Below are 24,858 nucleotides of genomic sequence, written 5' to 3' on the forward strand. Positions count from 1 at the left end.
GTCCTCCTATATTCAAAGCAAGATTCTGCACACTCATTTCTTTGTCAGCCATTGAGCTCAGAGGAGAACCTGACTGTTGGTGTGGTGGCCCCCATAGGATCGCACATTTGTTTGGTCCCTGGCTGGTGGAACTGTTTTGGGAGGGATTAAGAGGTGTGACCTTGTTGGAGGAGGTCACTGCAAGTGGGGTTTGAGATTTCAAAAGCCCATGCCAGGCTCAGTCTGTCTCTGTCCCTGTCATTGTCACTATCTCCTCCTCCCTTTCTCCCTCCAACTTTTGGATAAAATGTACACTCTCAGCTACTTCCCCAGTGTCATGTCTGCCAGCTTGCTGCCATGCTCCCTGCCATGATTGGTCATGGTCTCACACTCTGAACTGTAGGCAAGCCTCCAGTTACATGTTTGTTTTAAGTTGCCTTGGTCATGATGTCTCTTCACAGCAATAGAAAAGTAACTAAAGCAGCTGATATCTCTTGTACTCTCTGCTAGACACAATATACTCAGAAACACTTTCAGGATTCTTCTCACTGCTAAGTCAGCTTTGAGAAACAAAGGGGTTGCTGCATCTCCAGAATGGTGCATTTCCTGGACTGTAGTGTAACTAACTTTAATGATCTGGGACAGTGTATTGCAAATGCCAGGCCGATGCCAGGTGGATGCTGAGGGCTGCCTGCTTCTGCACTTCCTTAAAGGACCCAGGCAGGCACTAATCTGGGTCTCTACTGCCTCCTGTGGCTTGTGATTAGGTTCCATTCCACAGTTCTTGCAAGGCACTGTATCCCTTCTATGGCTATCTATGCAGAATTATCTGAGTCTAGGGAGTGGCCACTCCTGTCCATGTAGTGCCTGTAAAAGGAAGAGAATGGATGGAGCAGTTTGGCTGAGAAGTCAGAACCTGAAAACTGTATTTGCTGCTTCAGCTGCTGCTCTCAGCATCAGCAAGAACACTCCCAACACCACATCTAGTGGAAGAGGTGGCCAGTTCCTGGAGGAGGCATCCCGTCTCTGTCTCAGGCTCAGTATGCAGCTCTTGGGCAAGTATGACTGTGGAGGGTGCCTGTGGAAGAGCACACCAGGGACAATACTGATGGCTTCTCTCACTGTGAGGGTCTGCCCTGTGTTCAGAGCCCCAAAGCACACAAGGATCCAGATGCTATGCCTGAAGAAATAATCTAGGCAGCAACTACACCAGGCTGTTGACTCTGCCTGGTCAGAACCCTACATCTCAACTAGGCTCATGAAGAGACCTGTAGCAAAGTCTTTCTAACAGAAGACTTTATCTTTTTAAATTTTTGTGAATATCTGCATGTTCTTTGGTATTAAACTATTGCCCAGGCAAACTGTATGATTTGCTGGAAGATTGATTGCCCAGCACCTTAAGACTTAATTTTGGGGGAAATCTGTTCCAGGTATCTTTCTCTGAAAAAGCTACAGTTTTTTCTGCAACGTTGCAGTTAAAAATGAAAAGGGAATGTTGGATCCCAGCCCCCACGGACCTCTGTGCATTGCTTGTCAGCTGATAACCACAGATGCATCCTGTTCTCTAGTCGTGGCTTACAGCCCCGGCCTTGCCCACCTGACATCAATATCTAGCACGAGGAAAACAGGAGCTCTTACACCTGGGATTTCTCCACTGTGCTGTAAGTCTGTATATAAGCCTGCTCATTCCTTACAGCACACACACAAACACACCAGCAGACACACAGGCAGACATACAGCACTCAGAGACACAGACACACATGCATTCATTCTCCTGGCAATAAAGGCGGCAGATGCATTCTCTTAGTACAAACAGTTGAACTTCTTGTCTTTCATTTCCCGATACCTCGAACTTGTTCGTGACATGGACATCACAAGTGGAGGTTCCACCAAGATCAGGAGCCACAAGGGAATTGAAACAGCTATAATTTCAACCATTTTATGATACTTTGGGGTAAACAAATTAAAAGTGGCTCTCAGAATATTTAATATATAATTATTAAATATATTTTCAAAGTTTCAATTATTTAGGAAGAGTTGCCCTGTAGGGCAAAGAGATTATAGCTGCCACTGAGGATCTTGAAGTGGGGAGACTGACCTAATGCACATGGGTAGTCCAACATCATCACAAAAGATCTTGTTAGTAAATGAGGGAAACATGAGAGTTAGAGATATGGGTAAGCTCCACCACATCTCCATGGAGACAGAGAGTGCCATTGAATTACAAAAGTAACATTTAAAAGAAAAACAATGTTAAAGGAATGAATATATACTAATTGGAAGAGATAAAATCAAGTCCAACTTATCCAAATAGAGAGAATTCCTACATCGAGAGAAATCAACAGAGGTGAGTTTTAAAAATATTTAGAGGTAAAGGTGAAAGTAATATGATAGGTAGGATATATAAGATGCCACTTAATGATAAGAGCAAAGTATATCAACACAAGTGCCCTCCATGTACCAATCTATCTTCCATACCTACAGGGTGATGATGATTTAAAATGCTATTAAACTATCTGCAAATATTGGTGATTATAAGGTGGGAAGATAGAAGACACTTCCCTAGGAACTGGGGAATCTCAAAAATGTATTAGACATACAAAACATAAAAACATGACAATTTGGATGCATCCACAGAACATTTAAAAAACACTGATCATGTGACTCTGGAGCACCTGAAAGGAGGCTAGTAAAAATGGAGACAAGATGTAAATAAGACTACATGCTGACTGCTTCTATTTCCATTCTCAAGAATCATGTGAGCTCACATCCAGGCCTTCCTAGAGAGCATCACTAAGGACTAGTGGGTATAAAGTCCCATTATCTTGCCATTGAAAATCTGAAAGCAATCTATGTCTACTTGAATCAAGTCACAGCTCATGTTTCCAACTTCAGGATAATCACACCTCTAGAAAGACAGTACCAAGACAAGTAAGCAGTGTTGGTGGGGTCCCACTTCTCCACCTCAATCCAAGGACAGACCCCCCAATATGGCATTGCAGTCCCCGCAGTGACCACTATAACCCAGAAATGTCAGTTATAGACATCTTGAGAACTGAAAATATCAGAGACAAATTGGAGAATTGAGGGCAAAAAAAGAAATTCCTGGAGAGCTGAGACTAATGATCACATTAAAATGAAATATTTAGAAAACTACAATATTGTAAAGATAAATTATAGCTCCAATGAAGACCTGAGAGAGGGGCTTCCTGCTACCACAGTTTATGCCCCCAGGGAGGACCACATTGGACAAGATGGGCCTGGGGTAGTTGAACATAAAGTCCCCAAGGAGCAGCTGTACTGATGCATGGCTGAGAACCTCCACCAAGGACACCTCTCTGCAAAAAAGCTCAGAGGTGAGACTTTCAAAAGGAGTGAAAGATATGTGACATATGTACTTCATGGTCAGAGGGTAAGCATGTTCTTGACCCTATTCAGGAAGCTAATGTGGTCAGAAAGCCTTATGATTAGCATTGGGATGTATAAGGAGTGAGGTTGGACACTGTGGCCTCAAAGTCTATTTCACAGGGCATGTTGCAGAAAAACCACAGGAAGAACACCCACGTACATTGCAAACATAAAAAAATCAGGGTCTATTAACACCACATCAAAAGAACTGTAGTTCAGATGTGGGACCAGGGTCTCATTGTGCTGCAGACCTGTGAAAGTTCTCACACGGAATGTTGATAATTGTTTTCTTACTTCCCATTATTTTTAAAGGCACTCTCATAGAAAACTGCATTTCAAAGAAAATTAGCAATTAGTCCAGAAGGTGATGTCTCTATTTTCCTTGGTGTATGGAATGTCAGAGGTTTTCAGGGAGAAGATGTCCTCTGCTTTGATGTACACAGAAAATCCGGAGCGAGGACCACAGTGATCTCAAGCATTCCCTCACAATGGTCTTCATGCTCAGCCAGTGACTGTCCTCCATGGGAATCACCAGCACCTTACCACCTTCAGCCCAGGGAAGGGAACAGAGCAGGAGCACCAGCCCTGAGAGTCCTTGCAGAGACACCTGGAGTCCCATGGCCATCTCGAGAGAAGCCCACAGAGGCTAACCTTCCTTACCCATCTGTGTCCCAAACATGAGTTTCTTCATCTTATATAACCATGAAGTCACCTTGCACAATGGCATGTCATTGGTAGAGGACAATGCTCACCTTCAGTTAATCATTGCATAATAAACTCATGCCTGACCTTCACTACTGTCCTAGCCTTCTGCCTCTGTGCAGAGAAAAACAGCTCTTATCACCTCTCTACTAGAAAGACTCACTCAGAATGGTTTCTTCTAGTGCCATCCATTTGCCTGTGAATTTCAAGATTCCATTGTTTTTTTTTCCGCTAAGTAGTATTCCATTGTGTAAATGTACCACATTTTCTCTATCCACTCTTCAGTTGAGGGTCATCTAGGTTGCTTCCAGGTTTTGGCTATTACAAATAATGCTGCTATTAATATAGTGGAACAGGCGTCCTTGTTGTATGAATTTGCATCTTTTGGATATATGCCTAAGAGTGGAATTGCTGGGTCTTGTGGTAGATTGATTCCCATTTTCCTGAGGAATCTCCATACTGATTTCCAAAGTGGGTGTACCAGTTGGCACTCCCACCAGCAGTGGAGGAGTGTTCCCCTTTCTCCACATCCTCTCCAAAATTGTCTTCGATGTTTTTTATTTTAGACATTCTGACAAGAGTAAGATGCAAACATGGTATGTACTCACTCATATGTGCATTTTAGACATGGATCAGGATAGCGCCAGTCTGCAATTCCACTGACAGAGAGTCTGGGAAACAGGAAAGAACCTCAGAGAGATATGCATGGTACCCCAGAGAAGAGGAATGAGGCAAGATCTCCTGAACAGATTGGGAACACAGCAGGAGGTGGGGTGGGGTGGGAGCTGAGAAGAAGTGAGGGGGGGAAAGGAGGAGAGAGTAGGTCATGGGGAAAAAGGAAGGTTGAGTGGGGGGGGATAGAATAGGATGAGAACAGGATGAGAAATACCATAATAGAGGGAGTCATAGGTTGGAAGAGAGATCTGGCACCAGTGAAACCTCTAGCGATCTAAAAGGATGACACCAACTGGCAAGCTAAACAATAATGGAGAGACTACTTTAAATGCCCATTCCTGATAATGAACTTGACATCTACCTTATATGCCATCCTAGAACCTCCATCCAGTGACTGATGGAAGCTGAGGCAAACACCCCCAGTTAAACACTGAACTGAACCCATGGAATCCAGTGACAGAGAGAGAGAAGCGATGAGCAAATTAGCAAAGACTGGGCTGGCGAGGCCAGCAGAGATAGCTGATCTGAACAAGGGGGAGCTCTTGGACCCCAGGCCAACAGCTGGGAGGCAGCATGGGACTGATCCAGACACCCTGAGTGTGAGAATCAGTGAGGATGCCTGGGCAACCTATTATCCCTGGCATACAAATGGACTTTGTGTGTCCATAACACAAAGAGGGATGATCTCTCAGCCTGGACTCTTAGGGGAGTGCCTGGACCCTGCCCTGAGGGAAATGGCAGACTCTGGATATCCCCTATGTGGAAGGAAGTGGGGATAGGGTGGGAGACTGGGAGGCTGGTGGAGGGCGAGCCCTTCTGTTTTCCAACATTTAAGTGAGGCAAATCTGTAAGCCCCCACCTCTGAAGATGTCAGTATTTCTTACAAATGAAGTGGCTTACTTCTTGTGCTGCAGAGGTGGCCTTGCATTTCTTTCTTGAGTACTCAGGTCTCCTGGGAGCCCACAGCAGTCTTCCCAGAGAGTACCTTAAAGCACACACATCAGCACTGCAATTGGCTAGATTCTTCCTCCTCCTCCGGAAAGACTGAGAATGACACTCCTTGTGATGGGTCAGCTCACAGCTCACAAACTCCATTCCTGCAGGAGCTTCACCCCCAGGAAGACATGTCTGTCTGCTATCTTCAAACTTGCAGTCACCCTCCACATCTGCGCTGACAATAAATACACTTGACTCTGCTTAGCTTTCTGGGAATTTCTCACTCCACTTTCTCCCCAGACTTTCTCAATAAGTGTAGACTCATTCCCTCTTCTCGCATCTCCCCTAACCTCTCTCAGTGTGTCCTCAACCTCCACCAGCTCATGTGACCACATACCAGGAAGTTGTTGATGTCAACAGGAACAAATACAGAAGCCTATGCTCTGTCTGTGTTCCTCTACTTAGCAAAGGAGAATAATTTCAAAAAGCCTGGATATTGTTTCATATGAACTGTTCAACCATTTTACAATTTAGGGATGTTTGTTATTGTGGGAATCTATGAAGCAAAAATACCTGAATAAAGCAATGGTTTAACATTAAGTAAGAAGGGGAGGTAAATCTACCAACTTAAGCAAGTCCAAGCACTAGGCATTTACTTAGGAACTGGACAGATTTAGAGGCAAGCTTTGACACACAAAGCATGAAGATGAGCAATCTGAGTGTGCTGTTTGATCTACGAGCGTCATACTCAAAACAATACTGGGGCGCCGATGATGAAGAAACTAAGATGAACCATGGAAACACGCTGTACTTTGCTTCTCTTCCAATTTCCAGATACAGACCAAGGCAAGGAGATGGTAAGGGAGAAGAGCTGCTCATAGAGACTGGAGAATAGAAATCCAGGGAGGACAGATGAGCTTAAGGACCATCAGGTCAAACTGATTGGTGCCTTAGCAGAAAGTCCTCCCAGCTTTGTGTGAGATCCAGGTAACTGCAGACTTACTGCAAAGGAATTGCCCCTCCCTGGAGCCAAGATCTGAATCCCAGACACCTGTCCCTGAAAGTCTGAGAGCAAGTTCAGCGTCTCTGGTCATCCCCAGATTCTGGATATATCACGTTCAGGAGACACTGTCATGATAAGTGGGCATGATCAGTGGATACCCACCATGGCTCCTCCACTCTGCTAGAGATCCTCACGATTGCCCCCACTCTTCTCTTTAGACACTCAAATACTGATACACCAACTGAAGAAGCCTTAAGGATTTAACTCACCAAAGTTCCTGAAAGATGACCAGGTAAACGAACAACTCAGAATGAGGACATTAGGAAACCTATATTGGTGGAACAGACCTTGGAAAAAACTGAATACAGACCTGAGAGAGTGGCTTTCTGATGGCACAGTTCATTCCCCCAACAAAGAACATATTGGGCATGATGGGCCGGGGGTACTCAAAGACAAAGTCGAACCTAAGGAGCCATATGGATGCATGGCTGAGAATCTCCATAAAGGACACTTGTCTCTGCAAAAGATCCAAGGCCAGGCTCTCATAGGGTATATAAGAGAAATGGAAAATGATCTTGAATGGCAGGTTGTAGAGAATGTTCTTGACTCTCTCCAGAAAGCTCATGTGGTCTGAATTCCTTGTTAATAACCTTGGAACATATGAGGGAGGGCTTGGACACTGGGCAGCCTCAAATTCAACATCAGAAGGAATGAAGCGTAGAAGAAACACAGCAGGAATATTCAAATATTTGGCCAGCAGTGCCCCACAGGGATACTCAGGGTCTGTTAGCACCACTTCATAGGAACTGGAGTTCAGATGCTGGATAAGGCCCGTGTTGTGCAGTAGACTCGTGCAACTTCTCACATAGAATGCTGATATGTTTTTCATAAGTTCCATATTGCTTAAGAACATCGTGACAGAATATTCATTTTCAAAGAACATTTGAAGAAGGCTCAACAAGTTATGTTCATATTCTTCCTTGGTGTATGGAACAGCATAGCTTTTCAGAGTGAAGAAATCATCTTCTTTGATGTACACAGACACATCTGGAGCCAGGACCACAGTCTCATGGCCTCGGGCATGGAGCTCCCTCACAATGGTCTTCATGCTCAGCCAGTGACTGCCCTCCATGGGAATCACCAGCACCTTCCCACTCTCAGCCCAGGGAAGGGAACAGAGCAGGAGCACCAGCCCTGAGAGTCCTTGCAGAGACACCTGGAGTCCCATGGCCATCTCGAGAGAAGCCCACAGAGGCTAACCTTCCTTACCCGTCTGTGTCCCAAACATGAGTTTCCTCATCTTATATAACCATGAAGTCACCTTGCACAATGGCATGTCATTGGTAGGGGACAATGCCCACCTTCAGTTAATCATTGCATAATAAACTCATGCCTGACCTTCACTACTGCCCTAGCCTTCTGCCTCTGTGCAGAGAAAACAGCTCTTATCGCCTCTCTACTAGAAAGACTCCTGTCACCTGCTGCGGCTCTCTGATGAACCTCAGAGACCATCCTTTCTCTCCTCTGACTTCCACAATAAAGATCTGCACAAGCTTGTCATTTCATCATGTTCTTCTCTGTCAGTCATACATCAGAAGGATGTCTTTGAGCATTGAGCAGTGTCTTATGACTGGACACCCATTATAACCTCTCCACTAATCATGACACACTTGGTAGCTCTTTAAAATCTCACTTAGCATTCTCAAGAAACAGTGAGTTGTAAAACACAGATCGCTGCTAAGCCATCTCAGACAAACAAAGGTTTCTTGTTCTCTAGTTTGGCGGAAGGATTCTGTAGCTGAAGTGTGGGCAGCTGTTTAATGGGGCAATGCTGGAAGGATCTTGAATTCATGACTTGAGGATTTAATTCCACAGAGGATAACCCTCCTTACCAGTCTGAGTTTCTTCATCTTGTATCACTGTCAAATCACCTTGCACAATGGCATGTCATTGGTAGGGACAATGCCCACCTTCAGTTAATAATAAATCCATGCCTGGCTTCCACTACAGTCCTAACATTCTGCCTCCACTCAAGGAGAGGCTACTCTGAACTCCTTACATCTATGGCTGTTCTTGAACCATCAAGAGTTTACCTCTTCCCCCACCCCCACTTTTCAAGACAATTTTGTGCGCACTCATTTCATCATTCCCTTCTCTCTCAGTCATTGAGCTCTGAGGAGTGCCTGATGGCTGCATCCCCAACACAGCTTCCCCTCTCTCCTCTGGACACAGCCAGCTGAGCAATTCCTTAAGGTCTCTCTTTCCATTCTCAAGTAGTAATCATTACATCATACAGTACAGACCGCTGATAGGCCAGCTTGGGAAAAAGAGAATATCTTAACACTCCAGTTGGTGCAGTTACTAGCATGTAATGATAATTATTAGGAACACTGAATATGAAGTGATTGGCAGATATCAAATATGGGAATGTTTGAGGGATTTTGAACTCATGACTTGATTATTTGAATCTCCTCAATGCTTTGCGGAAACTTTGCGGAAAGTTTGATAACTACTCTATGGAGTAAAGTCCATGCTGTCTGAAGCACACCTGGGCAAGACCGTTCTATGAAAAGAACAGCACCCTGCTTCCTCACGGGAGCTGTTACCTCGGTCTACTCACCAGAAGGATCCTACATCTGGCCTGGGATCTCGGCTCATCTGAAGTTCTGTTATCCTTTATGATGAGGGCTATAACTCCCTGTCTAGGGGTCTGGCTGGCTGACACTAATCTGGGCCTTCACTACCTCCTGGAGTTTGGGATCAGTCTCTCATTCATGATCATCTCAGCTGTGCGTTCTAATATGGATGCTTTCTCTGATAACCTCATGGGGGTGCATTTGTGTGCAGCCTGTGTTCTAACTTTAAAATGGAAAAGGCCATCTGAGCTGAGTCGGGCAGGTCTGCAGATCACATATAATCAGGAGTCTGGTCCCCACCCCCAAGTATTTCTAGTACATGTGTTCAGCAGTTGCTTCCATGTCTTGGTCCTACTTGTCCTGAGATTCCATTGTCTATTAGGCATGTCCCGGGACTGTCTAGCATCCCACCTCAAGATACCTGAGACCTTCTGCAAAGTCTAGTCAGCTATGGTTGTACAGAGAGAAGTTCCCATGTGGAGAGAACCCACTGCCTTGGCTAATTGCTCTGATAATAACAGAGTCCACTACTGGGCAGATGTGTATTTGCAAAATGCTTCCTGTGGACCACCAGGTGTCACTGTGAAACAATCCTTTGTGGCTCTACAGCTGGCTAAGAGTCCAAAAACAGCTTCTTTGTTGTGTTTTCCTGACTCTTTCTCCAGTCCTTAGCACTTCTCTTTATGGTTTCCCCTATACTCAGTTTCTGACATTCCACGCGTACATCAAATCCTATCAGAGACATAAATCTAGATCAGAATCTTGAAGAGGCACATAGTAGATATTAACTATAGTATTCTTGATTTTATGTCTTTAAAGATGTTGAGAAATCCTGGATGCTTATTTGTTCTTGGCAATAGGAAAGGTGTTTGTCACAAGACTGTCAGTCTTCCATTTCATATTTTGTTAGAAATGTTGGGCAAGGTATATGCTTTCTCTGAATAATTTTTAACCATGCTTTCCTTTTTTACAACTTCATGGAGAAGTCTGTTAAGAATATTAATGATACGTTGGGTTTAAATAGAAAGCGGAGATGGAGGTGAGTATCTTTAATCTCAACACTATGAAGGCAAAGGCAGCCCAATCACTTCCAGTGAGAACTATTCAGAGCTAAACAGTGAGACTGTCTTAAATAAAAGCAATATGACTTTCAACTGCACATAAATGATGAATAGTCATTTGGCCACTAAAGTAGATATCATTTAGACTAATAGATAATGAAAATGTGACATATATACACTATGAAATACTATTCAGCTGTAAAGAAAAATGAAATTGTAGAATTTGCAGTTCAATGGATGGAACTAGCAAATATGTTGATGCATCCCAGGTCCACAAAGACAAATGCCACATATTCTCCCCCATGGGTAGTTCCTAACTATACATCCTCAGATGTGAGGGTTACACAACCTGGAGTAACCATTGAAACTAGGAAAATAAAAGGTATCCTGTAGATAGGTGGAGGAGCAATAGAGGGAAATAGCAGAGAGCAAATGATATGAAACGGGAAATGGGAAAATTTGGAGGGACCTTAAGGAGGTAAAGGAGATCAGTGCAAAAGGACAGAAAAGGAGGAGGGGGGAAATGACACTAAGGATGTTTGAAAAGCCATAAGGAATCATATTATTTATTCTTTACCCAAAATCACTCATGATACATATATATGCATATATATTATAAATTAAGTTCAAACACGTGGGCTAAAAATTCCCCCAAGAGCCATAGTCTATATCTAATAAAAATCCCTGTCCCTGCCTTTTGAGCTGTCAGTCAGGAGAGTCCAAGAGATTCCCAAACAATACAAACTATTGCTGTTGCCTTTAGTTGCCTCATAGAGGTTGAAGGTAAGTCCCTATTGTTGAAGACACCATGCAGTTTGGTCACAGGACTTGGAGACCCAAAGCTGGATATGACCTGAAAGCCCCTCCCTGAGGACTAACTTTAGTAGTTCTGGAAGGTGCTAGGCAAGCTGCCAAGGAAGGGAATTGGCCAGAAGTCATATCCAGTTGTGAAACCTACGAAACACAGCAATGACCAACATGGCAAGACATCCCTGAGGGTGCAATAGTGGTACTTGTATCTTGGTGACAACAACAGTTCTCCAATTGGATTAAGACCTACTCGACAGGATGGAAATCATGCATGGTACCAGAAACCTAGCTAATTACATGAGGCTACTAAGGTCATGGATCTTAGAGGAGCACCTACTACTGCCACTTTGCCAAGCCAGCATAATGCCTAACTGTGTTCTAAATATTTATCCTCAGACAAGCAGATAAGTGTAACTCCTGACCCTCACTAAAGAGGCTTCTTTTTGCACAGAGACTAATATAGAAAGTCAAAATGCAGATTACAAAATGCAGATCAGGGAGTGCCCAGCCTTAGCAGACAGGTACTTCCACAACATAACTGCTGCACATAAGCAAGGCTCAGGGAACCTACCAGAAGGGGGAACAGACAAATTTAAGAGTCAGAGGACCAAAACAGAAAAGAAAATCTGTCGTGAAACTGTGTCCCCTAGAAATGACAGGAAAACTTCACCCAACAATTAAACAAGACCTGAATAAGGAACTAGCCTACTAACACTAGCACATGCTAATGTGGAAGCGGGACTCTCACGCAGTCCCACCCTTATACAAAGAACTACAGGCAACGAAAGGATGCTGAGAGTGGGAGAAGTCTTCCCCTAAGGAGGAGTCCCCAAATTGGTGATCCAACACCAAACTGTCAGCCCTGAAATCATGTACATGCAGCACTGAATGAACTCAGTAAGCTGTATTTGTATGTTTATACACACACATCATGTGTGTGCATATATAATCAATTAAAGAAAAGGAGGTCAGGAAATTGAGAGCAAATGAGGGAGTGGGACATGGGAAGAGTTGGAGTAAGGAAAGGGAATGTAATTAGATTTTGACTTAATAAATGAAAAAACAAAATAAATTTAAAATGATGGCTTTCAGTTATACATAAACAACGAGGGGCCATTTGATAATTGTTAAAACATCGATCCAGATTTAGAACTTAGGGAAATGTGAAAGGGAGTGTCACTAGACTCCCATTACCTCCAGTGTAGTAGTTTAAGTCAGTTCACTTTTTTTTAATCTTTACAGTTTTTTTTAGATCAGAAACTGGTTCCAGGACTACAATCCTTCTAAAGGCAGAGAGCAACATACTTAATTGAGAACCCAAGGCTCCATGGTGGTTAGTGGCATATTAGCATGTTGTTCGGCCCTAGCTTGGTTCTACAACAGTGTTAGTGGCTGGAGAAGGAAAGGACACTCCACTTAGGCACACATGTCTCCCCATTGCCGCACAAGTGCACAGACCAGAGGAGAAAGCTGCCTGGATGAGGCAGTCCACACTCATCTGAGAAGTCCATGCTGGTAACACAGTCTATGCCCCACACTGATGATTTTTGGCAATGCTTACCTTGGGATAGTATAAGCAAACTGTGTAAGACATTAAACTGAAATGAAAATGAAATACAGCTAAAAAGACAACATTTCTTAATTCTCTTCACATAGGTAAAAGGACCTAAACATAATGGCATAAACTAGGACCCTGAGATAGTGCATCTGGTGTCTTTTGAAGTATAAAATAGGAAATCAAAGCAGTAACTTAAAACCTCCAAATTCAGCACCTCCCAGGTCCACATGAAGAACCTTTGAATCTCCCCAGACTTTCAAAGAACTAACACCATTACTTCTCAAAGGACCCCACAAAATAGGTAAGGAAAGATGGCATTGGGACTCCTTATGGGGCCAGCATTACCTTGATTCAGAAACCACATAAACATGTAAGAAAAAAACACAAAACAATCTCTCTGAACTTCCCAATCAAATACTTGCCAATTAAATTTAAGAACACATCAAAAAGATCAATCATGAGATAGTTGGCTTTATACCTGAAGTGTAATGTTGATTTAACACAGACAAATCAATAAATTCAGAGTTTCACTAACGTGGACAAAAGGACTGAGATCACAGGTCATCCAAAGACTTTTGGCAAAACCCAGGATCCCTTCATACAAAAAGCCCTGTAGACACTAAAAGTCAGAAAAGCATATCTCAACATGGTATAAGCTATGTGTCACAAAACTGTAGCAAACATTACAGGAAATGGGCAGAAATTCAAAGCACATCCACTAAAATCAGAAACTAAACAAGGTGTCAATTCAGTGCCAGGATTCTTGTCAGAGTAAGACAAAGGAGAGAACAGAAGTCATAAAATAAAGGAAGACATCAAAGTGTCCTCAATTGCATACAATATGGCTGTACAAAGAAGCAGCCCTAAAGATTTCCACCTGAACTTCTGAGAGGTGAGAAACACTTTCTTCAAAGTGGTAGGATATGAAATCAGCAGTTGCCTTCCTAATCACAATGACAAACATTGTGAACACAATCAAGGACCACAGTAACAATTGCCTCGAGAAAGAAATACCTTAGGATAGGGCTAACCAAGGCTGTGAAAGAATAAAGATTCTTTTAAACACTGAGGGAAGACTTAGAAGACGACACTAGGAAAAGGGTTAGACCTCCTGTGCTCGTGCAACCAACAATGGTGATCTGAAATCCCTTGATCACACTGAGCCATGACCTGACCTATCATGAGGAGTGCTACCTGCAATGGTCAGGTCATGGCTCAGTGTCTGTTCCTACCCAGATTCAGGAAATCATACCCTCTGGAAAATGGTAGACAGACACATGGACAGTCTCAGTAGAGACACACCACTGCTCTTCAGTCTGTTAGGGACCTTCACCTCAGCCACTAGTCCTACCAGTGGCCACTGGAAAATAAAAGGATTTGAGGCTGGAGAGACGGCTTCTCTTCCAGAGGAATTGAGTTCAATTCCTAGTGCCCATGTGGTGGCTCACAGTCATCTGTAATTCCAGTTCCAGGGGATTCATTTCTCTCTCTCTGGCTTCCACAGTCACTGTCTGCATATGATATACAAACATACACAGAGGCAAAAACCCACATACAAAGTAAAAACAGAAAGACCCAATCCTAATAATTTATGTCATGAAAAATGAGGAGAATCATTTAAAAGACTAGTAAGAAAGTTAGCATTAGAAAATACATTCTGCATAGAATAGTGATTGATTAATGGCTTCAATACAGACCCAAGAGAGTGGCTTCCTATTGGCACAGTTTATGCCCCCAATGAAGACCATGTTAGGCATGATGGGCCTGGGGTAGTCAAACACAAAGTCCCTTCGGAACAGCCACACCGATGCATGGTTGAGAACCTCCACCAAGGACACCTCTCTCTGCAAAAGCTCAGAGGCAAGACTCTCAAATTGAGTGAAAGATACGTGGCATACGTACTTCAAGGCGAGAGGGTACAGCATGTTCTTGACCCTTTGCAGGAAGTCCATATGATCAGAAAGCCTTGTGAGTAGACTTGGAATATATGAGGAAGGGCTTGGACACTGTGTGGCCTCAGAGTCTTTGTCACAAGGTAAGTAGAGCAGAAAAAACACTGTAGGAATACGTAAGTACTTGGCCAACACTGCTCCACAGGGCAAAACTGGGTCTGTTAAGACCACATCAAAGGAGCTGGAGTTCAGATGCTGTATCAGTGTCTCATTGTGCAGTAGATCCAGACAAGACTTGAAGACATCTGTTGATATGTTTTTTATAGCCTCAGTTAGTTTAAGGAATGTCTTCACATAGTTTCCTGTTTCAAAGGCCAAGTTAATGTTTTGTGTAATTTTTCGCTCATATCCTTGTTTAGTGTATGGAACAGCGTAGGGTTTGAGAGTGAAGAAGTCCTCTTTTTTGATGTGCACAGAGACCTCTGGAGCCAGGACCACAGTCTGGTGACCATGAGCATGAAGCTCCCTCACAACATCCCTCATGCTCAGCCAGTGGCTGCCTTCCACAGGAATCACCAGCACCTTCCCGCCTTCAGTCCAGGGCAGGGCACACAGCAGAAGCAGCCCCACTAGTCCTTGCAGGGGCATGTGGAACTCCGTAGCCATCTCTGTAGAAGCTCACAGGAGCAGACCTTCCTCACCAGGCTAAGCTTCTTGCTTTTGTTTCTTCATCTTACCTCCAGCCCAACCTGGCCATGTCATTGGGTGGCACAGGATCCCAGACATTAATCATTGAAGAATAAATCTATCCTTGGCTCCTGATCAAACCTACTTCTAATCCACACAGTATTGATCTTCTTGTTTCTTTCTTAGAAAAACGGTGACAGGACATACTCTCTCTTTAAGGGACATCCTAATAGATATCTTGTTTTCCTCCAATTTAAAATTAAACAAGGCTGTGTATACCCATTTTATTTCATCACTTCTTTCTCTGCTAGCCACATTCTGACAGACTGACTCTGCACTCTGAGCAGTGCCTGGCATTTTGATCTACAATGTAGCATTTCTGACTGTAACCCTGTTAGGTAAGTCTCTACAGCCTCATTTCCCCTCCACAAGGAGCACTCAGTACACTATAAGACAAGGACCATTGCTAAGTCAGCTTGCCCCAGAAAAAGAGGATTTGTAGCTCTCTGGTAAGCTCCATTTACCTAGATATCTCCATAATAAGCAGGGAACTGATGGGGAATGTTCTTCTGTGTATATATTTATCTTATTTGTTGATGAATAAGAAACACTGATTGTCCAGGCAGGATGATAGGTAGGACTAGGAGACAAAGAGGATTCTGGGAAGTGTAGGCAGAGAGGAGTCATCATGTGATCCCAGGAAGTGACTGCCACCAGCTAACCATAGAGGTCTGGAAGTCTGTACAGATAGACAGGAAGTGGGCAGAATCAGAATATAATCAGGGACAAACAGGAAATCGCTCTCTTCTCTTCTCTGCAGAGACGCTGGACAGTCGCAATGTAGCAGGCAAAGGAGCTGCAGGTCTGGTAAGCCCAGACTACATGGAAACACATGGATAAGTAGTTATAGGTTAATAATTAAGTCAGAGCTAGCCAATAAGAAACCATAGCCAATAGTTTTATAGTTATTATGGTGTCTGTGTCCTTCATTGGGGGTAGGGAAAGGTGGCAGGACCTGCCAGGCCAAGAAAACCTCACGTTACAGGAAACACTTTTTGAAGCTGCTGGTTGTCGCCACATGTGGGAATAAAGGAAGATATTTCAAACTCAAGATGAGATGACTTGATTGTAAAGCAAGGGCTGTTGAGAATTCTGTGTGCACCCATAGATAAGAGTCACCAAAACCTAGGCCAGTCCAACCTGGGCAGTGATGTAAAGTGGGCTTAACAAGCTGTTTCTCACGAGCGCCTCAGTTTGCATTAGCCTGGGATGTGGCTCAGTCTCAAGTTTATCCTCCTGGATTCTGGGGGTTGCAGACTTCTACATTCACCCTGGCCTCTGAGTCTTCCCGGTGGACATTGCAAACCTCAAGTATGCAACTACAAACATCTCAATACTTTACCTCATCAAAGACTGTTAGAAGAGACAGAAAGATCTTTGGAAAGATTAGAAATGGAAGAAATTAGAAAAAAGGTCTTTAAAGAATGGGTGCTGCCTGAGCCATAAGTTGGGCAAAGGCACCACCAGAGACCTGGCACAGTAGTAACTTCTTTCTGGGATGTGTACATCACCAGTACCTCGTCATAGGGACAAATAGGAACTCTTAAAACTACACCGAAGGAGCTAGAGCTCAATGCCTCATCAGAGACATGTGCAGCAGAACCAGGCAAGACTTCATACAGAAGGCAGACAACTTTTTCAAAAAGTGCCCTCAGGTGTTTCAGACCAAAGAATTTTTGAAAGCCACCAAGCAACCGTACTTGTGGTCCTCCTTGGTGCAAGGAATGGTATAGGCTTCCAGGGTGGGAAAAATACTTTCCTCTGAATTGTGACTTCAGCTCTGGAGCCAGGACCACAGTCTGGTGTCTGCCTTGCATCTCCCAACACTCAGCCAGTGGCTGCCCTCCATAGGAAACAATGGCACCTTTGCATCCTCAGCCCAGGGCAGGGCACACAGCAAGAACAGAGGCCTTTGTGAGTGCTCGTGTGGGTACATGGAGTCCTGTTGCTGTCTCTCCAGAAGCCCCGGGTGGTGGGCCTTCCTCACCAGGTCATATGCCTCCTACATTAGTTTCTTTATCTTTCTCATCTTACCACCAGGTCACCAAACAAGTGGGTTGACACTGGACAGCACGGCATTGCCCTGAAGTTAGTCATTGAAGAATAAATCCATTCCAGTTCTTCACCACTGACCTATCTTACAGCCTCTCCAAAGAATCTGACCTTCTCACTCCCTGCCTAGAACAACTCCCATGATTCGCAGCTCTTACCAAAGGCACCCCAGTTCACCCCTTTTCTTCCAACTCCTGAGGAAGACTGTGGGAAACCCATTTCATTTCATGACTTCCAATCTTATTAGGCACATCTAACAAGCTGCAGTTAACAGTGTCTGATGCCTTGGTCCCCAGCGTAATCCCAGAGTTTTGATTTGAAGGGTCCTTTAAAGGCTCATAGTTGAAGGCTTGGGCCCCACCCCGTGGCACTATTGAGTCATTGAATGATGAGGACACCGACTCTCTCCATGAATTAATCCTTAGGTATATTTATACTTGACAGTCCTTTAAGGGAGTGGGTTATAGATGTGGATATAGGTCACTGGATGTGTGTCTTTAAATGTCTCTTCTCTCTGAACTCTCACTGTCTCACTCTGCCTCTCAGCTATCGTGATGTGAGCATCCACTCCCTGAGACCCTCCTTGTCATGATGTTTCTGCCTTGCCAAAGGCCTAAAGAATGCAGAGCCAGCCTACTATGAACTACTGATGCTTCTCAAACCACAAGTCAAAGCAAACCTGTCCTACTTTAGCGTATTTCCCTTAGGCCCTTGCCACAACTGCAAAATGTCTACTTGGTGACTTTTAAGTCTCTCTTCCCATTCTCAAGAGCACCTGGTACATTACAAAACAGAGATGATAGCTAAAGACAACTTGAGCAAAACAAAGAGGTACCACTGGCTTCCTGGCTTGGTTCCTATACTGTACCAAGAGATTTATTCATAACGACTAGGAACACTATTAGCAGGTGCTATCTGCTGTCACAAATGGGATTAGCTGGAAGGAACCCAAGCTCAAGATCCCATGACATAAATCTACTGAGGGGACTATTCTGAATTCCATATCCATGCAGTGAAATAAGAGCTGTCATTATCTGAAGCACACTTGAACAAGCCAGCCCAGGCAGTTACACACAGTGGATTGACACAGCATTATTTCTCATGGACTGCTCACCATGGGACCAAAGGGAGACAAACAAGGGCCTAGGATCTCACCAAATGAGAAGTTATGTTCTGAATGCTGAGGGCTGCAGCCCTAATCACTCTATTTAAGAGCATGGATGGACAGTAATCTGGTCCTCCATGGGGTTTGTGATTAAGACCAGTCCCAAATACTGATAAGGAAGGAGTCTCCAAGAACAACACGAACTATATGATTTATGAACCCTGTGCTCAAATTTCAAGATGAAAAAAAGCCCATGACCCAAGTAGGTCAAAGTTCAGGAGGCCAGTCCTGCTCCATGGTACCACCTCACAGGTACCATGTAGATTGTTAACATCTGGCATTGTGAGTCCATGCTACCTGAGCTGTCCATCATTCCACTTCAATGCAGCTATACCTTCCTGCCCAACCTGGTCCTCTATAGTTAGACTCTTAGGAGAGAGTTGCCAAATCTAGACGTTTGCACTCTGTTTAGATTCCACCACTGATCTTCGTATGTATCTTATACACCTCCTGTGATCCACTTCCTATGATACACTTTCTGTGTATCTCCAACTCACATTGTACAAAAGCTTGATTCTCTTGCTTGGTCTCCCCAAAGCAACTTCAGTGTTCTCTCTTTCCTCTGTCCCAGCCACTTCTGGGCATGTTGTCCAAAGGGCTCAATTTTTGTCCTTCTACATGTGAGTCAGAGTGTGCCAATTGCCTTCTAATAAGACCAAAACAACATGGCCTAAGTCTAGGTTGTGGCCACTCATGTCCTTTGCAATGGCCACATCACAACAGCGAGAAAGGGAATGAGGTGATTGACTGAGAAATCGGAAGTTGACACCGTGTTTCCTTCTCAGGATGCTACTGTTAACATTAGAAAGATGGGGCTGACAACCCACCCACTGAGCAAGGTAGCCATTTTCCAGAGGCAGGATGCCACTCCCTCTGTCTAGAGTTGGGATACATCTCATGTATACCCATGACTGCACTGAACGCCTCAGGAAAAGCACACCAGGACAGTGTTAGTGATTCTGCCACCTCCATAGGTGGAGACTGTTGTTGCCAGAAAGACTGAGAGCAAAATATTTAAGTCATTGCTTGGGGTTTAACAGTTGGTTAGTGGCATGTTAGGACTGGACTCAGCCATAAGTTGGCTCTACAACAGTAACCGACTTTGAAAATGGAAAAAGAGCTTTTCACTAAGTCCAACAAAACCAGTCCATTGCCATGCAGGGAACAGAATAGAAGGAAGATTTGAAAACAAAACTTATGGAGAAGTCGTCTCAGGGAACTGCTGCCCTGTTAGGCCCCGCCTAGAAAGATGTTAGTGTAGATGCAAATTAGACCACCTCAGCTAAGATGCAAATGAGACCATGCCAGCTAGTGAGAGCTTTACAAGTTGAATTAAAAGAGACTACTTACAAACTTCAAGTAAATTTCAAAAGTGTTGGATACATATGTTATATCCTAAAAAAATTAAGACTCAAAAATTAGAAATTAGAAAAGATAACTTGTGATCTTTAAATGATTTTCAAAAGTCGTTGGGAAATATTCAATGGTTACACCCTTTTTTGAGAGCACCTACTGGTGATTTGAAGCCTTTAAGTGATATTTTAAAAGAAGATAGTGATCCCAATTCACCTAGACAGTTAACTAAAGAGGGTAGACAAGTTCTCCTACAGCTGGAGAATGCAATCCAGCATCACGAGTATGTCATATTAACAATGCAAACCCATGGAAAACTTATGCTATTTCCCCAGCCAAAGTGTTAAATCCTTATTTCAAAGCAATAGCTTGTATGATGCAGAAGTGCCATGTGAAATCTAGGAGATATTTTGGCAGAGAACCAAGTGAATACATGTTCCTTATATCAAACAGCAAGTTGATTGGTTTTTTCAAAATAGTGATTTGTGGGCAACCACTTTTGCTCAATTTTCAGGAAAAATCGATAGTTTTCAACTCATAGACAGTTGCAATTTATGCTAATGCATCCTTTTATATTCCCCAAAATGGTACGGCATACTCCTGTAAAAAAAATACTATGTTCATTTTTACTGACAGTTCCTCTAATGAGAGAGCAGCTTATGTTATAGATGACAAAGAATATGTAGAGCAAACAGCTCCAGCTTCAGCTCAGATAGTTGAGTTACCAGCTGTTGCAATAATTTTTCAGCTTCTAGTAAATGATTCATTTAATTTGTATACTGATAGTCATTATGTTTTTAAAGCTCTTCAAGTGATAGAGACAGTTCCATACATAGGAACTAGTAATGATCAAGTTAGAATATCACTTGAGCAAATTCAAAACGCAATTCATCTAAGAAAATTGCCATGTTTTATGGGTCATATAAGAGCTCATTCAAACCTTCCCAGCCTCTGGCTGAAGGCAATGAGTCAGCAGATCGATTAACAAAATTGGTTGCTTTGTCTTAGGTAGAAAGAGCTCAGCAGTCTCATAACTTTCATCATCAGAATAGCAGAAGTCACAGAAAACAATTTGGTTTAACAAGAGAGACTGCTCGTCAAATTGTCAAACAGTGTGATGTGTGCCCACGATATTTACCTGCAACTAATTTAGGAGTAAACTCTAGAGGTCTACTCCCTAATAATTTATGGCAAATGGATGTTACTCATGTTGCAGAATTTGGCAAGTTAAATATGTGCATGTGGCAGTTGATAGGTATTCAGGCTTCTTAATGACCACTGCACAAACTGGAGAGGCCACTAAGTATATGATAAGTCACTGCTTAAAATGTTTTGCTTACATGGGAGTTCCAAAAGTTTTAAAAACAGACAATGGATCTGGATATACTAGTAAAGCATTTCAGCAATTTTGTGCTCAATGGAAAATTGATTACAAAACAGATATCCCTTATACTCCTCAAGGACAAGGAATTGTGGAGCATGCTCATAACTCTTTGAAAACACAACTTCAAAAAGTTAAGGGGGGGTAATGTCCCCCATTTCCACATGATGATGCAATCATGCACTCTTCATTTTAAATTTTTTGAATGTGGATACCAGTGATGTATGTATGCTTTTACATATGTTTAAGATATTTTGTATATTGATAACAATTCAGGATACTTTTATTATTTTGTACTGTACAGTTCTACCTCTGATTAGGACATTTCAATTCTACCTCTGTTTTACAGATTCACATATATGTGTGAATATAGTTATATTGTTGTAATCATGGTCCTTGCTAAATTATTTTGGGAAGCTTCAGCCATTGTACTACTAGGTTCCCGAGAATTACAGATATTTTCACTCACATTTCTTATATCTATGAGATTAGTCAGACATAGATTTTGATCTTAAACACTTCATAGACCTTCAGAATATGACATTTAAATGTTTTAATATTAGTACTCCATTGACATGAGACATTATTGCTCCTGACAGCACCAAGATATTCCCAAGAATATGTTGGGCACCAATATCACTCCTTCTGGATTCTGGTCTCTCCTCAGCTAATGGCCTCTTGGGCAAAGAACTGCCCCCACCTCAACCGCTGACTTTGGACATGCTGTCCTACTGTGCTTGCAGGAGATAAACTTAGAAGACTGCCGAACCTTGCGAAGTCTGGGTAAAACAGCCTTTCTGCCTTCCTGCTTCTGTGTAGGTCAGTCAGATACTCTAGGCCTTAAAGCTGGTTGCCCCTATGCTGCTGTGAGACTTTGGGTGACTCTCCAGGTAACCTGCTGTTTCTGTCTTCACTGCACCTTTGGAAGTTGTTCGCCTGCACTTCCTGCCTACCCTAGCATTGCTATCTTCATTCTCAGGTCTTTGATGAGGTTGAAGATTAGACTCACAATTATTGTTCTCTCTTCCTAGATAGAAATATTAGAGACAAGACTTAAACTTTCCAGTTTAGAACAGCCCTATAGTAATCTCTGCTATGCCTTTATCCTAGGACTGGATATGTAGTTCTTGTCATTTGCTCCTGTTGCTTCACTGGTGATAGGTCTAAGTGTGTTTGTTCTTACTTTTCCTTCCCCTAGAGCATACTTGATATTTACTATCTTTGTATATAGTTTTATATCAAGTCTAAATCTATTTATTTAGACTAAAACACGGATTGCAGTGAGAGATCTAACTATGCACCTGTGGTGCTGACCATGCCCATTTGGACATGGTCACAGGTGTGTATGTGAGCATGAACTCATCTGCTTTTGACTGTGGATGCCACATTACTAGCTGTTTCAAATTCATGCTGGCTTGACTTTCTTGTTGTGATGGACTGTAACTTGGAATTGGTTAGTTAAAATAACCCCTTTCTCCCTTGAGTTAATTTTTGGGGGATGGAGGGCAGCATTAGAGGGCTGAAATGTGAGAGATGTTTTTCCTAAGGCTTCAGAGCCAAAGAACCCAGAATGTGGAGGCCTGGAGTTTGTGCTCAGTCTCTCACCATTCTAGAAGCCTTCAGTCAAATTAAGGTGTGGGCAGAGCTACACTCCTGCAGTATCCAAAGAATCATGGAGCCTGCCTCTTCAGCCTGTGGTATTAGCCTTAGACAGATTAAGGGGCAGCTGCCTTCTCTGGGGTATCATTTAAAATTTAAAACTCACTACAGTTTTAATGATAAACTAATGCAAAAATGCTCTCTGATACGTAGTTTTCAGAAAATAAGCAAGTGCTGGGAGATAAGGTAAACCGATGCCCTTGATGCCCTGACCCTCATTAGCAGCTGTTGCACACTCTCCATGCTGACCTGCCAACCTTGAGCAAAATGAAGAATGTCTAACAGACAGACAGACTACCCTTAACCCAGCACCAGCCTGATCAACACTTGTGAATGCCTTGAGACACCACATACAAAGACTGCAGCTGTTAGACAAAGCTTCAGGTCCATCAGGGTGGTTTGTCCCAGAGGATATGCTTCAACTAGCGTTAGTAAACTCCAGATCACCCAGCAGAGGCTCAACTCAAGCTGTCTGGTTAGCACTTCCCTTGGCCTGGCAGAGGAGCTGCTGTGATGGGTGCTAAGGAGACAAGGTTGTAATTGGTCTGTTCAAATAGCTGAAGAGACAAGGCAGGCTAGAGTTGGTTCAAACACCTTTTCTTGAGCAGCAAGGCTTTATCAGGGAGCTGTCTTGGGGACACCCTCCTGTGAACTGTGAACTTATGAGGCCTTTTCTGGGCAACTCTCAGTAGTTAGTAGCAACAGAGGCAGCAGTGACTGAATACCTTTAGAAAAGGGCCAGCTTCTGCTTTTGTTTCCACAGAAGATTAAAAGCTGTGGATTCCTTCCGGACGAATATGGTATGATCAAGCAAGACACCCCTGAAGCAGTGGCCCAGGATGCAGCCTCTCAGACTACTACAGCCAGTATTTGACCAGGTTTCTGGGTTTTCTCAAGATCCCCTTGAGATTGACAGTGCCCCCAAACATCAGGAAGCAGCTTGGAGAGAACTATGCACACATTCCTAAATATTGTTTATAAAGGTTTATTTTCATTTAAGTGAGGTTAATTACAAATGGCCAATGATCACAGTCAATCTCTTTTTAAAGTTTTAAAGAAAAAAAGGAATATGTGATAGAAATGGATACTTTGCATTGGGATGGGTTTTGGTTTATTGACACAAACTTAAGGTCACTTTTGTTATATGTATATTTCTACTCTTGTTTAGGTATTGTGTTTATACAGCTCTTTCAAAAATGTAATGTATAGGGACTGGAGAGATGGCTCAGGGGTTAAGAGCACTGACTGCTTTTCCAGAGGTCTGGAGTTCAATTCCCAGAAATCACATGTTGACTCACAGTCATCAGGCAGAACACTATGCATAATAAATAAATTAATCTTTAAAAAATGTAATGTGTAATTAAATACAGATTATAGAGAGCAAGCTATAATAGTCTAAACTTATCTTAGCAATGTTTTCTAGATATGCAGAGACATATTTGAAATGGATAGATATTCTTCAAACCTTCCAAAGACTTACAGAATGTGGCATTTAAAATGGCTTATTAGGAGACACAACTGTTCCTGGCAACACCAATTATATCAGAAAGGAAGATGGGCATTGAAGAAACTTATTATAGAGTGTTCCTTCAACATGGCAGAAACAGCCATTTGGACAAGAAACTGCTCTTGCCTGGACTGTTTGACTGTATTCTGTATAAACTGGACATGGCTGAGTGGTGGTGGTGCACGCCTTTAATCCCAGCACTTGGAAAGCAGAGGTAGGCAGATCTCTGTGAGTTTGAGACCAGCCTGGTCTACAAGAGCTAGTTCTAGGACAGCCTCCAAAGCTATACAGGGAAATCCTGTCTCAAAAAAAAAAAAAGAAAAGAAAAAGAAAA

At 43.0% G+C, this 24,858-nt stretch overlaps 3 protein-coding genes across 5 annotated transcripts in view; all 3 read right to left on the reverse strand.

Annotated features, from left to right (window-relative positions):
• Nucleotides 1-24,858, reverse strand: part of LOC101841486 (UDP-glucuronosyltransferase 1-6) — a 149,173-nt gene that overhangs the window by 18,557 nt on the left and 105,758 nt on the right. The gene's annotated exons all lie outside the window — the stretch shown is intronic.
• Nucleotides 5,511-14,201, reverse strand: LOC121142751 (UDP-glucuronosyltransferase 1A3-like). The gene has a single exon (XM_040753067.1). The coding sequence runs from the start codon at nucleotides 7,935-7,937 to the stop codon at nucleotides 7,032-7,034; it is 906 nt and encodes a 301-aa protein (XP_040609001.1). The 5' UTR covers nucleotides 7,938-14,201; the 3' UTR covers nucleotides 5,511-7,031.
• Nucleotides 14,289-15,973, reverse strand: LOC121142750 (UDP-glucuronosyltransferase 1A5-like). Its single transcript, XM_040753066.1, has one exon. It carries the CDS (start codon nucleotides 15,324-15,326, stop codon nucleotides 14,412-14,414), a length of 915 nt encoding a protein of 304 aa, XP_040609000.1. The 5' UTR covers nucleotides 15,327-15,973; the 3' UTR covers nucleotides 14,289-14,411.

The sequence above is a fragment of the Mesocricetus auratus genome, unplaced genomic scaffold (genome assembly GCF_017639785.1).
Source record: "Mesocricetus auratus isolate SY011 unplaced genomic scaffold, BCM_Maur_2.0 Super-Scaffold_100010, whole genome shotgun sequence".
NCBI lineage: Eukaryota > Metazoa > Chordata > Mammalia > Rodentia > Cricetidae > Mesocricetus > Mesocricetus auratus.

Excerpts from the sequence above, each read along its gene's own strand:
- LOC121142750 (XM_040753066.1), bottom strand. The coding sequence starts at position 15,326 with ATGGCTACGGAGTTCCACATGCCCCTGCAAGGACTAGTGGGGCTGCTT.
- LOC121142751 (XM_040753067.1), bottom strand. The coding sequence starts at position 7,937 with ATGGCCATGGGACTCCAGGTGTCTCTGCAAGGACTCTCAGGGCTGGTG.